Below are 12,867 nucleotides of genomic sequence, written 5' to 3' on the forward strand. Positions count from 1 at the left end.
CAAGAGAAGGTCCTGGTGGGGATGAAGAGGAGGTTGGAGGCCACCAGGAACCGAGTTTTGGGGGTCATGGAGTCAGGAGGACCTCGTGGTGGGGATGAGGAAGAGGTTGAGGAGGTTGAGGGCCACCAGGAACCATCTCCAGGGGGTCACCAAGGACATGAGGGCCACCAGGAACTGAGTTTTGAGGGTCATGGGGTCAAGAGGACCTCCTGGTGGGGATGTAGAGGAGGTTGAGGGCCACCAGGAACCATCTCCAGGGGGTCCCCACGGACATGAGGGCCACCAGGAACCGAGTTTTGGTGCCCACGAAGCCCAAGAGAACCTCCTGGTGGCGCCAAAGGCCATTGGGGGACCCCCAGGACCTCCATTTTGATGGCCACGAAGTTCACGAGAACATTGAGGAACCTCTCGAATCCCTAAAGTTTTGGGGTTCCGGATGGACGTAGGGGGGTGGGGGGAAGGATTTAAGGTGTTGGGATGGGGTTTTTGGTGCTGTGTCCGTCCCCTTTTGATGTCCCCCTTTGGGGTTTTCCGTAGGGTCCGGAATTCGTACGCAAACACATCTTTAACAAACACGCGGAGAAGATGGCGGCCGTGCGCAAAGAGGTCCTCTTCTTCAACAACTTCTTGATGGACCCCAAACGTCCGGCGCTGCCCGAGGGAAAAGGGGGACCCCCCCAGGGACCCGGCCAGGGTGAGACGGGGGAGGGGGGGACCCCAAAAACGAGACACCCCCCCCCCCCCAAAATCCATCCATGGAGACCCTCAAAAGGTCCAAAGAGAACCCCAAAGTCCTCCATGGAGACCTCCAAAAGGCCCAAAGAGAGCAAAGGGACCCCAAAACTCTCCATAGGGACCCCCAAAAGCCCCATCGAGAGCAAAGAGAACCCCAAAATCCTCCATAGAGACCCCCAAAAGGCCCAAAGAGAACCCCAAAGTCCTCCATGGAGACCCCCAAAAGGCCCATAGAGAGCAAAGAGAACCCCAAAAAACCCAAAGAGAACCCCAAAAGGCCCAAAGAGAGAAGAGGACCCCAAATACCTCCATAGAGATCTCCAAAAGGTCCAAAGAGAACCCCAAAGTCCTCCATAGAGACCCCCAAAAGGTCCAAAGAGAGAAGAGGACCCCAAAACACCCAAAGAGACCCCAAAAGGCCCAAAGAGAGAAGAGGACCCCAAAATCCTCCATAGAGACCTCCAAAAGGCCCAAAGAGAACCCCAAAGTCTTCCATGGAGACCCCCGAAAGGCCCAAAGAGAGAAGAGGACCCCAAAACTCTCCATAGGGACCCCCAAAACTCTCCATAGAGACCCCCAAAAGCCCCATAGAGAGCAAAGAGAACCCCAAAAAACCCAAAGAGAACCCCAAAAGGCCCAAAGAGACCTCCAAAAGGCCCAAAGAGAGAAGAGGACCCCAAATACCTCCATAGAGACCCCCAAAAGTCCCAAAGAGAGAAGAGGACCCCAAAAACCTCCGAGACCCCCAAAAGTCCCATAGAGAGAAGAGGACCCCAAAAAACCCAAAGAGAACCCCAAAAGGCCCAAAGAGAACCCCAAAGTCCTCCATAGAGACCCCCAAAAGGCCCAAAGAGAGAAGAGGACCCCAAAACTCTCCATAGAGACCTCCAAAACCCCATAGAGAGCAAAGAGAACCCCAAAATCCTCCATAGAGACCTCCAAAAGGCCCAAAGAGAGCAAAGGGACCCCAAAAAAGCCAAAGAGAACCCCAAAAAAGCCAAAGAGAACCCCAAAATCCTCCATAGAGACCTCCAAAAGGCCCAAAGAGAACCCCAAAATCCTCCATAGAGACCTCCAAAAGGCCCAAAGAGAACCCCAAAATCCTCCATAGAGACCTCCAAAAGGCCCAAAGAGAACCCCAAAATCCTCCATGGAGATCTCCAAAAGGCCCAAAGAGAACCCCAAAATCCTCCATAGAGACCCCAAAAGGCCCAAAGAGAACCCCAAAATCCTCCATAGAGACCCCAAAAGGCCCAAAGAGAACCCCAAAATCCTCCATAGAGACCTCCAAAAGGCCCGAAGAGAACCCCAAAATCCTCCATAGAGACCCCCGAAAGGCCCAAAGAGAACCCCAAAGTCTTCCATGGAGACCCCCAAAAGGTCCAAAGAGAACCCCAAAGTCCTCCATAGAGACCCCCAAAAGGTCCAAAGAGAGAAGAGGACCCCAAAAACCTCCATAGAGATCTCTAAAAGGCCCAAAGAGAGCAAAGGGACCCCCAAAAAGCCAAAGAGAACCCCAAAGTCCTCCATAGAGACCTCCAAAAGGCCCAAAGAGAACCCCAAAACTCTCCATAGAGACCTCCAAAACCCCATAGAGAGCAAAGAGAACCCCAAAATCCTCCATAGAGACCCCCGAAAGGCCCAAAGAGAGCAAAGAGAACCCCAAAACTCTCCATAGAGACCCCCAAAAGCCCCAAAGAGAACCCCAAAAAACCCAAAGAGAACCCCAAAAGGCCCAAAGAGAGAAGAGGACCCCAAATACCTCCATAGAGATCTCCAAAAGGCCCAAAGAGAGCCCCAAAGTCCTCCATAGAGACCCCCAAAAGCCCCAAAGAGAGAAGAGGACCCCAAAAAAACCAAAGGGACCCCAAAAGGCCCATAGAGAGCAAAGAGAACCCCAAAAAGACCCCCAAAAGGCCCAAAGAGAGAAGAAGACCCCAAAATCCTCCATAGAGACCCCCAAAAGGCCCAAAGAGAACCCCAAAGTCCTCCATAGAGACCCTCAAAAGGCCCAAAGAGAACCCCAAAGTCCTCCATGGAGACCCCCAAAAGGCCCAAAGAGAACCCCAAAAGCCCCAAAGAGAGCAAAGGGACCCCAAAATCCTCCATAGAGACCTCCAAAAGGCCCAAAGAGAACCCCAAAGTCCTCCATAGAGACCCCCAAAAGGCCCAAAGAGAGAAGAGGACCCCAAAATCCTCCATTGAGACCCCAAAAGCCACAAAGAGAACCCCAAAAAAACCCAAAGAGACCCCCAAAAGGCCCATAGAGAGCAAAGAGAACCCCAAAAAACCCAAAGGGACCCCCAAAAGGCCCATAGAGAGCAAAGAGAACCCCAAAACCCTCCAGAGAGACCCCCAAATCCCTCCATAAAGACCCCTAAAAGCCCCAAAGAGACCCCCAAAAGCCCCATAGAGACCAAAGTGACCCCAAAACCTCCAAAGAGAACCCCAAATCCCCCATAGAGACCGAAGAGCCCCCCAAAACTGCCCCCGTGGCCTCAAGGACCCCCCATAGACACCCTAAAACCTCACCCTGTGGCCTTAAGGACCCCCCAAATCCCCCATAAGGACCAAAGAGACCCCAACCCCCCCCCCCATAGAGTCCAAAGAGAACCCCAAAACTCCCCCCGTGGCCTTAAGGACCCCCCAAATCCCCTCACAGACACCAAAGAGCCCCCCAAAACTGCCCCCGTGGCCTTAAGAACCCCCCAAATCCCCTCATAGACACCAAAGAGCCCCCCAAAACTGCCCCCGTGGCCTTAAGAACCCCCCAAATCCCCTCATAGACACCAAAGAGCCCCCCAAAACTGCCCCCGTGGCCTTAAAGACCCCCCCAAACCTTCCCCATTTTTGAGGTCCCCCTACTTTCCCCCCCCTTTCTCCCTGGATTCCGCTCCCCTTCCCCTGAATTTTTGGGGTCTCCCCCCACCCCCTGGGTTGAGGCCCTCCGCTGTAACCTCCCCCCCCCCATTTTTGGGGTCCCCCCCCCCCCCCTTTAGGCCTCACCCCCGGGCTGCCGTACCCCCCCCAGACGCCGCAGGGGTTGATGCCGTATGGGCAGCCCCGACCCCCCATGTTGGGCTACACAGGTACGGGGGGGACCCCAAAACCCGGGAGGGACCTCAAAATCCAGGGGGGGACCCCAAAACCCTGGGGGGAGACCCTAAAACCCTGAGGGGGTGGGGACTGGAGGGGCTGAAAGGGGTTTGAGAGGGGGGCTGGGGGGGGGTCAGAGGTGTTTTGGGGGTGCAGGGAGGGTTTGGGGGGGTCTGGGGAGGCTTAAAGGTAGTTTTGGGGGGGGTTAAAGGGGTTTTGGGGGGGTCAGGAGGGTCTTAGGCCGTTTGGGGGGGTTTAGAGGGGGTCTTAAAGGGGTTTGGGGGGATTTGGGGGTGCAGGGAGGGATCGGGGGGCTCTAAGGGGGGGTTTTGGGGGGCTTAAAGGTGGTTTTTGGGGGGGTAAAGGGATTTTGGGGGGATTAAAGGTGTTTTGAGGGGTTTAAAATGGCTTTGGGGGGGTCAGGAGGGTCTTAGGGGGTTTTGGGGGGGTCTTAAAGGGGGTTGGGGGGGATTTGGGGGTGCAGGGAGGGATCCGGGGGCTCTAAGGGGGGGTTTTGGGGGGCTTAAAGGTGGTTTTTTGGGGGGTTAAAGGGGTTTTGGGGGGTTTAAAAGGTTTTTTGGGGGTCTTAAAAGGGTTTTGGGGGGTCAGGAGGGTCTTAGGTGGTTTTGGGGGGGTCTTAAAGGGGGTTGGGGGGATTTGGGGGTGCAGGGAGGGATCAGGGGGGCTCTAAGGGGGGGGTTTGGGGGGGTTAAAGGGGTTTGGGGGGTTTAAAAGGTTTTTTGGGGGTGTTAAAATGGCTTTGGGGGGGTCAGGAGGGTCTTAAGGGGGTTGGGGGGGATTTGGGGGTGCAGGGAGGGATCCGGGGGCTCTAAGGGGGGGTTTTGGGGGGGCTTAAAGGTGGTTTTTGGGGGGTTAAAGGGGTTTTGGGGGGGGTTAAAGGGGTTTTTTGGGGGTGTTAAAAGGGTTTTGGGGGGTCAGGAGGGTCTTAGGGGGTTTTGGGGGGTCTTAAAGGGGATTTGGGGGTGCAGGGAGGGATCGGGGGGCTCTAAGGGGGGGTTTTGGGGGGGCTTAAAGGTGGTTTTGGGGGGGTAAAAGGTGTTTTTGGGCGGTCAGGAGGGTCTTAAAGGGGTTGGGGGGGTCGGGGGGGTGGGGATTGATTTGGGGGTCCCCCCCCGTGACCCCCATTTTCCCCAATCAGGTGGTCCCCCTTATCCCCCCGGTCCGTACGGCGCCGGACGCGGCTACGAGAGCTTCCGCGGACAGGGGGGGGGTTACCTCGGCAAACCCCGCAGCAGGTGAGCATTTGGGGGGGCCCTCACCCGAATTTGGGGGGTCCTCATCTTATTTTGGGGGGTCCTGACCCCCATTTGGGGGGGTTCTCACCCCCATTTTTGGGGGATAATGGGCTTGGGGGGGGGGGGAGGGCAGCAATGTGGGTTGGGGTGGGGGAAATGGGGAGGTTTTGGGGGTACAGAGGGGGAGTTTAGGGGTGAAAGGATATTTGGGGGTTCCCCTCTGACCCCCCCCTTTTTTTTTGCCCCCCCCCAAAGGATGGTTCGGGGCGACCCTCGCGCCATTGTGGAGTATCGCGATCTCGACGCCCCCGAAGACGTTGATTTCTTCTGAAGAGGTGTTCAGGGGGGACACCCCAAAAATTAACACAATTCTCCCCCTCTCTCCGTGGGGACCCCCAAAAACCGCCCCCCCCCCCCAAACCCCCCAAAAAAAGCCCCACATACCCCCCCCCCCCAAATCCCCCCCTTTTTTTTGATACAAAGAGCCCAAATGCCAATAAAGGCCCTTTGGGGCAGTACCAACGCAGCCCCAATGCGGGGGGGGGGGGAATCTATGGGGCTGAGGGGGTCTCATAGAGGCTATGGGGGGGATCTATGGGGCTGAGGGGGTCTCATAGAGGCTATGGGGGGGATCTATGGGGCTGAGGGGGTCTCATAGAGGCTATGGGGGGGATCTATGGGGCTGAGGGGGTCTCATAGAGGCTATGGGGGGGATCTATGGGGCTGAGGGGGTCTCATAGAGGCTATGGGGGGGATCTATGGGGCTGAGGGGGTCTCATAGAGGCTATGGGGGGGGATCTATGGGGCTGGAAGGGGATCTGTGGGCCTGAGGGAGGGATCTGTGGGGCTGGAAGGGGATCTATGGGGCTGAGGGAGGGATCTATGGGGCTGAGGGGGGGGGGATCTATGGGGCTGGAAGGGGATCTATGGGCCTGAGGGAGGGATCTGTGGGGCTGGAAGGGGATCTGTGGGCCTGAGGGGGTCTCATAGAGGCTATGGGGGGAATCTATGGGGTAGGGGGGGATCTATGGGGCTGAGGGGGCCCTATAGAGGCTGAGGGGGGTCCCATAGAGGCTATGGGGGGAATCTGTGGGGCTGAGGGGGATCTATGGGGCTGAGACGGTCCCATAGAGGCTGTGGGGGGGGATCTGTGGGGCTGAGGGGGGTCCCATAGAGGCTGTGGGGGGGAATCTGTGGGGCTGAGGGGGTCCCATAGGGGCTGTGGGGGGAATCTGTGGGGCTGAGGGGGATCTATGGGGCTGAGACGGCACCATAGAGGCTGTGGGGGGGGATCTGTGGGGCTGAGGGGGGTCCCATAGAGGCTGTGGGGGGGAATCTGTGGGGCTGAGGGGGTCCCATAGGGGCTATGGGGGGGGATCTATGGCGCTCTCATGACGTCACACAGGCGCCGCTCAGAGCCGCTCCTTTATTACCCCCCATTGGCAGCTGCCCCGCAACAGCCGTGACGTCACCGTGACCTCAATGGGCGCTGCCCGAGGCCACGCCCCCTTAAAAGGACAACGGCTTTACGTGGGCGACGGGGGGGAGGGAACAGAACTCTTAAAGGGGCAACGGTCGTAAACATAGGATCGAGGTCTTAAAGGGGCGTTGGGCCCCTTTTTTAAAGGGCAACGGCCTTAAAAGTGTATAAACTAACGGGGGCGGGGGGGGGGGGTTGTCACGCTCTTAAAAGGGCAACGGCCTTAAAGGTGTATAAACTAAAGAGTACCGCGCTCTTAAAGTGGCACTGGGGGGGTGGGGGGCTGTCACGCTCTTAAAGGGGCAACGGCCTTAAAGAGGTAAAACAAAAGGGTAGCGCGCTCTTAAAGAGGCAATGATCCAAAAGGGGTATAAAGGAGGGGAACACTGCAGTCTTAAAGGGGCAATGGCCCAAAAGGAGTATGAAGGAGAGGGACACTGCAATCTTAAAGGAGTAGAAAAGAGGGGGGAAACTGCAGTCTTAAAGGGGCAATGGCCCAAAAGGACTATAAAGGAGAGGGACACTGCAATCTTAAAGGGGCAACGATCTTAAAGGAGTAGAAAAGAGGGGGGAACACTGCAGTCTTAAAGGGGCAATGGCTCCAAAGGACTATAAAGGGGGAGGTCATAGCGCCAGGGCCGCCCAGGCGAGGATGAGGAGGCTCCCGCCCACGGGGGCGGCGCGGTTGAGGCTCGGGTCCCCCGTGAGGCCGTGGTAGTATAAGGGGAGGCAGAAGAGAGTGAGGCCAGCGCAGAACAGGGACCCGGCCTGGGGGGAGGGGAGAGAAAAATGGGGGTGAGGGGGGTGGGGGAGGCGTTAAAATGGGGTGAGAGGGTGGGGGAGGGGTAAAAAGGGGGGGCGAGAGGAGTGAGGGAGGGGTAAAAGTGGGGTGAGAGGGTGGGGGAGGGGTTAAAATGGGGTGAGAGGGTGGGGGAGGGGTAAAAAGTGGGGTGAGAGGGTGGGGGAGAGGCAAAAAGTGGGGTGCGAGGGTGGGGGAGGGGTAAAAAGTGGGGCGCACCATGGCGGGGCGTCGGGCGTGGGGCACCGCGAGCAGCGCGAGGCTGTGGAGGAGGTGGTACCGATTCGCCGTCTCGTAGAGCTGATAGTGGGGGGAGGGGAGGAGGAAAAAGGGGGGGTCAAAGGGCGCCTCAGCCCCTCCCCCCCCTTCCCCCCTCCCCCTCTCGTCACCTCTTTCTGGTACTCATCTCGGTCGCTGCGGCGCAAACCTGAGGGGAGGGGGGAAGAAATGGGGTTTTAGGGGGATACCCCCAATATCCCATGAGCCTTTGTGTGCACCCCAACCCTCTCCATGACCCTCAGGACCCCCCAAACTCCCCCTCAGCTCCCCATGAGCCTCAGAGCCCCCCAATATCCCCCACTATCCCATGAACCTTTGCTTCTCCCCCACCCCTCGAGCCTCAGAGCCCCCCAAACACCCTCCTGCCCCCCCAAACTCCCATCATCCCGAGACCCCCCCCAAATCCCCCAATATCCCATGAGCCTCTGCGTCACCGCAACCCTCTCCATGAGCCTCAGGACCCCCCAAACTCCCCCTCAGCTCCCCATGAGCCTCAGAGCCCCCCAATATCCCCCACTATCCCATGAACCTTTGCTTCTCCCCCACCCCTCGAGCCTCAGAGCCCCCCAAACACCCTCCTGCCCCCCCAAACTCCCATCATCCCGAGACCCCCCCCCCAAATCCCCCAATATCCCATGAGCCTCTGCGTCACCGCAACCCTCTCCATGAGCCTCAGGACCCCCCAAACTCCCCCTCAGCCCCCATGAGCCTCAGAGCCCCCCAATATCCCCCAATATCCCATGAGCCTTTGCTCCCCAACCCCCTACGAGCCTCAGAGCCCCCCACTATCCCCTGAGCCTCTGCTTCTCCCCCACCCCTCGATCCTCAGAGCCCCCCAAACACCCTCCTGCACCCCCAAACTCCCATCATCCCGAGGACCCCCCCAATATCCCATCACCCCCTGCGCGTCCCGCCCCACCGTGCGCCCCATAAGCCGCGGCCGCCACCGCTGCGGCTCCGCTGATGCCTCCGATGCGGCCCCAGAGCCGCGCCGGTACCGCCATGGCGCGCGCGCGCGACGCTTCCGCTTCCGGTCACGTGAAGCCTCACGCATACATACAGAGCCCAGTCCCACCCCCCTGTGACCACGCCTAGCGCGCGGGCTGGCCACGCCCCCTAACGCATGGTCACGCCCCCTCCCGCCGCAGCCAATGGGAGCGCGCGCGCTCTGGCCACGCCCCGCGTGGGGTTATTTCGCCCCCCCTCCCCTCGGCACTCAGAGCCCACAGCGCCCCCAGCGGCGCGGAGGGGGCACTGCACTCTCCCATGGGGGGGACCCCCTTTTCCCCCCCCCCGTAGGGACTCCTCTATTCCCCCCCATTGCCCCCCCCCCCCGGTCCTATCCCCCCCCCAACTTGTGGACCCCAATAGAGACCCCCACACACTCCATGGAGGCCCCCCTTTTCCCTCCCCCAACCCCCCCATTCCCTCAACTAATAGGGGACCCCCCATTACCCTCAACTAATGGGGACCCCCTCATCCCCTGACCTAATTGGGGACCCCCCCATCCCCTCAACTAATGGGGACCCCCTATTCCCACACCTAATAGGGACCCCCGCCCCATTACCTCACCTAATAGGGGACCCCCCCCATCCCCTCAACTAATGGGGACCCCCCCATTACCCTCAACTAATGGGGACCCCCGCCCATCTTTGGGGGGAGGGGGGGTTGGGTTGGGTTTTGGGGGGGATTGGGGGGGAGTGGGTTGTTTGGGGGGGGTGAGAGTGATTTGGGGTGATTTGGGGGTGATTTGGGGGTGATTTGGGGGGGATTTGGGGGAGATTTGGGGTTGATTGGGGGGGCAGTTGGGAGGATTTTGGGGGGATTAGAGGTGATTTGGGGGTATCCGAGGTGCTTTTGGGGGGGTCTGTTGAGGGGATTTGGGGGGATTTGGAGTGGGTTGGGGTGATTTTGGGGGGGATTTGGGGTGATTTTAGGAGGGGTTGGGGTTGAGGTGATTTTTGGGGTGATTTGGGGGTTGGGGGGATTTTTGGGGGGATTTCGGGGTGATTTCGAGGGGGTCAGGGGGGGTTGAGAGGGTTTGGGGGGATTTTGAGTGGCTATGGGGTTGATTTGGGGTGATTTGGGGTGATTTGGGGGGGTTGGGTTTGGTTTGGGGGGATTTTAGGGGGATTTGGGGTGATTTGGGGGTGATCTGGGGTTGATTTGGGGTTGATTTGGGGTGATTTGGGGGGGTGGGGTTGGTTTGGGGGGGTTTTAGGGGGATTTTGGGTGATTTGGGGGTGATCTGGGGTTGTTTGGGGGGATTTTAGGGGGATTTGGGGTGATTTGGGGGTGATCTGGGGTTGATTAGGGGGGATTGTTGGGGAGATTTGGGGTGGATTGGGTTGAATTTTGGGGGGATTTGGGGCTGCTTGGGTTTGATTTGGGGGGATTTGGGGCAATTTGTGTTGATTTGGGTGATTTTGGGGCAATTTATGTCGATTTTGGGGCAATTTGTGTTGATTTGGGTGATTTGGGGGCAATTTATGTTGATTTTGGGGCAATTTGTGTTGATTTGGGTGATTTTGGGGCAATTTGTGTTGATTTTGGGGCAATTTGTGTTGATTTTGGTCGATTTCGGGGCAATTCGTGGTCATTTTGGTCGATTTTGGGGCAATTTGTGATGATTTTGGTCCATTTTGGGGGAATTTGTGTTGATTTTGGTCGATTTTGGGGCAATTTGTGTTGATTTGGTCCATTTTGGGGCAACTTATGTTGATTTTGGGGCAATTTGTGTTGATTTTGGTCGATTTTGGGGCAATTCGTGGTCATTTTGGTCGATTTTGGGGCAATTTCTGTTGATTTTGGGTCAATTTGTGTTGATTTTGGTCCATTTTGGGGGAATTTGTGTTGATTTTGGTCGATTTTTGGGCAATTTGTGTTGATTTGGGCGATTTCGGGACAATTTATGTTGATTTTGGGGCAATTTGTGATGATTTTGGTGCATTTTGGGGGAATTTGTGTTGATTTTGGTCGATTTTGGGGCAATTTGTGTTGATTTGGGCGATTTCGGGGCAATTTGCGTTGATTTTGGGTCAATTTGTGTTGATTTTGGGGCAATTTGTGATGATTTTGGGGCAATTTGTGATGATTTTGGTCGATTTTGGGTCAATTTGTATTGATTTGGGCGATTTTGGGGCAATTTGTGTTGATTTTGGGTCAATTTGTGTTGATTTGGGTGATTTGGGGGCAATTTGTGTTGATTTGGGTGATTTTGGGACAATTTGTGTTTATTTTGGGGCAATTTGTGTTGATTTGGGCGATTTTGGGACAATTTGTGTTGATTTTGGGTCAACGTGTGTTGATTTTGGTCGATTTTGGGTCAATTTGTGTTGATTTTGGTCGATTTTGGGGCAATTTCTGTTGATTTTGGGTCAATTTGTGTTGATTTTGGTCCATTTTGGGGCAATTTGTGTTGATTTTGGGGCAATTTGTGTTGATTTGGGCGATTTTGGGGCAATTTATGTCGATTTTGGGTCAATTTGTGTCGATTTTGGGGCAATTTGTGTTGATTTTGGTCGATTTTGGGTCAATTTGTGTTGATTTGGGCGATTTTGGGTCAATTTATGTCGATTTTGGGTCCATTCCTGGTGATTCTGTGGTGCTTTTGTGTGGGTTGGGTTTGATTTTGGGGCTCTTTTGGGGTGATTCGGAAGGGGGGGGGTCCGGGGGGGCGGGGCTGTGCCGGGGTGTGGGCGGGGCCTCGAGGCTCCGCCCCCAGAGCCGCTCCCGGCGGGAGGGACCGAAGCTCTCGTTCCCCTCCGGCCCCGCCCGCCATGGCCCCAACCCGGCCCCGGCCCCGGCCCGGCCCCCCCCGGCCCCCCCGGCCCTGAGAACAGGTACCCCCAAACCAACACCCCCCCCCCCGAACCCCCAAACCCGGCACTGAGCGGGGGAGAGGGGAGGGGAGGGGAGGGATGGATCCTTGGGATGGAGGATGGAGGGATGGAGGGGGGGGAGGATTGGGGGGGGGGGGGGATGGAGGATGGGGGGGAAAGGGGGGGATTGGGGGGAAAAGGGGGGGATGTGGGGAAAAGGGGGGGGATGGAGGGGATTTGGGGGGGTGCTGGGATGGAGGATGGAGGTGGGGGGATGGATCTTTAGGATGGAGGATGGAGGATTGGGGGGGGGGAAGGGGGGGATTGGGGGGAAAAGGGGGGGATTGGGGGGGATTTGGGGGGATGGTGGGGAAAAGGGGGGGATTGGGGGGGGAAAGAGGGGGGGATGCTGGGATGGAGGATGGGGGGGGGATGGATCCTTAGGATGGAGGATGGAGGGATGGAGGATTGGGGGGGGAAAAGGGGGGGATTGGGGGGGATTTGGGGGGGATGGGGGGAAAAGGGGGGGATTTGGGTGGGAAAAAGGGGGGGATGGAGGGGATTTCGGGGGGGGGGAAAGAGGGGGGATGCTGGGATGGAGGATGGAGGTGGGGGGATGGATCCTTAGGATGGAGGATGGAGAATGGGGGGGGGATGATGGGATGAAGGATTTGGGGGGGGGCAATGGTGGGATGGAGGAGGGGGGGGGGATGGATCCTTGGGATGGAGGATGGAGAATGGGGGGGGGGGCCTGGGATGAAGGGGGGGGGGTCCTGGATCATCGGGATGGAAGATTTGGGGGGGGGATGGATCCTGAGGATGGAGGATGGAGGAAATAGGGGGGGCCTGGGATGAAGGGGGGGGGGGTCCTGGATCCTCGGGATGGAGGATTTTGGGGGGGAGGGGGTGTCCTGGATCTTTGGGATGGAGAATTTGGGGGGGGGATGGAGGATGAGGAGGGGGTGAAGGGGATTGGGGGGGGGGGGCCTGGGATGAAGGATGGAGGGGGGGGGAGGTTTGGATTGTCGGGATTAGGGATGGGGGGGGGTCTTGGGGTGATGGATGGAGGGGGGGTGGATCCTTGGGATGAAGGATGGAGGGGGGGGGTTAGGATGAATGATAAAGGGGGGGGGGCGGTTATCCAGGTGCCGGAATTTTGGGATTTGGGGGGGGGGGGTGTCCCGGCATGAAGGATTTGGGGGGGGGGGGACACACACCTGGATCGTCGGGATGAGGAATGGGGGGGATCCTTAGGATGAGGGGGGGGGGGAAATTGGGAAAGGGGGGGGCCTGGATGCCGGAATATTGGGATGGGGAGGGGCCTGTTTCCTTGGGAGCAGGGATTTGGGGGGGGGGGGGGGCACGTGGGAGCAGGGATTTGGGGGGGGGGGGCACTTGGGA

At 57.8% G+C, this 12,867-nt stretch overlaps 2 protein-coding genes across 6 annotated transcripts in view; one reads left to right on the top strand and one right to left on the bottom strand.

The window, feature by feature from the left end:
• The window catches only part of SRRT (serrate, RNA effector molecule), a 39,222-nt gene extending 33,724 nt beyond the window's left edge, over positions 1 to 5,498 (top strand). For 4 of the 5 annotated variants that reach the window (XM_054052736.1, XM_054052737.1, XM_054052738.1 and 1 more), the window contains exons 17-20: positions 538 to 694; positions 3,735 to 3,824; positions 4,991 to 5,087; positions 5,343 to 5,498. In XM_054052736.1, the coding sequence (XP_053908711.1) occupies positions 538 to 694; positions 3,735 to 3,824; positions 4,991 to 5,087; positions 5,343 to 5,418 (420 nt within the window). In that variant the 3' untranslated portion in view covers positions 5,419 to 5,498. The remainder of the gene's footprint in view (positions 1 to 537; positions 695 to 3,734; positions 3,825 to 4,990; positions 5,088 to 5,342) is intronic. The other variant, XM_054052739.1, reaches the window with a different exon arrangement.
• Positions 5,499 to 6,499: 1,001 nt separating this feature from the next.
• Positions 6,500 to 8,709, bottom strand: TMEM256 (transmembrane protein 256). Its single transcript, XM_054052768.1, has 4 exons — positions 8,565 to 8,709; positions 7,756 to 7,793; positions 7,586 to 7,666; positions 6,500 to 7,335 (listed from the first exon to the last, which is right to left on the bottom strand). The coding sequence occupies exons 1-4, from the start codon at positions 8,647 to 8,649 to the stop codon at positions 7,192 to 7,194; spliced, it is 348 nt and encodes a 115-aa protein (XP_053908743.1). The 5' UTR covers positions 8,650 to 8,709; the 3' UTR covers positions 6,500 to 7,191.
• Between the last annotated feature and the right edge of the window lie 4,158 nt (positions 8,710 to 12,867).

The sequence above is a fragment of the Cuculus canorus genome, chromosome 36, assembly GCF_017976375.1.
Source record: "Cuculus canorus isolate bCucCan1 chromosome 36, bCucCan1.pri, whole genome shotgun sequence".
NCBI lineage: Eukaryota > Metazoa > Chordata > Aves > Cuculiformes > Cuculidae > Cuculus > Cuculus canorus.

Coding starts and splice junctions, on each gene's coding strand:
- TMEM256 (XM_054052768.1), bottom strand. CDS start 8,649: ATGGCGGTACCGGCGCGGCTCTGGGGCCGCATCGGAGGCATCAGCGGA. Junction 7,794..8,564: donor CGCGGCTTATGGGGCGCACG/GTGGGGCGGGAC, acceptor CCCTCCCCTCAG/GTTTGCGCCGCAGCGACCGA. Junction 7,336..7,585: donor ACGCCCGACGCCCCGCCATG/GTGCGCCCCACT, acceptor CCCTCCCCCCAG/GCCGGGTCCCTGTTCTGCGC.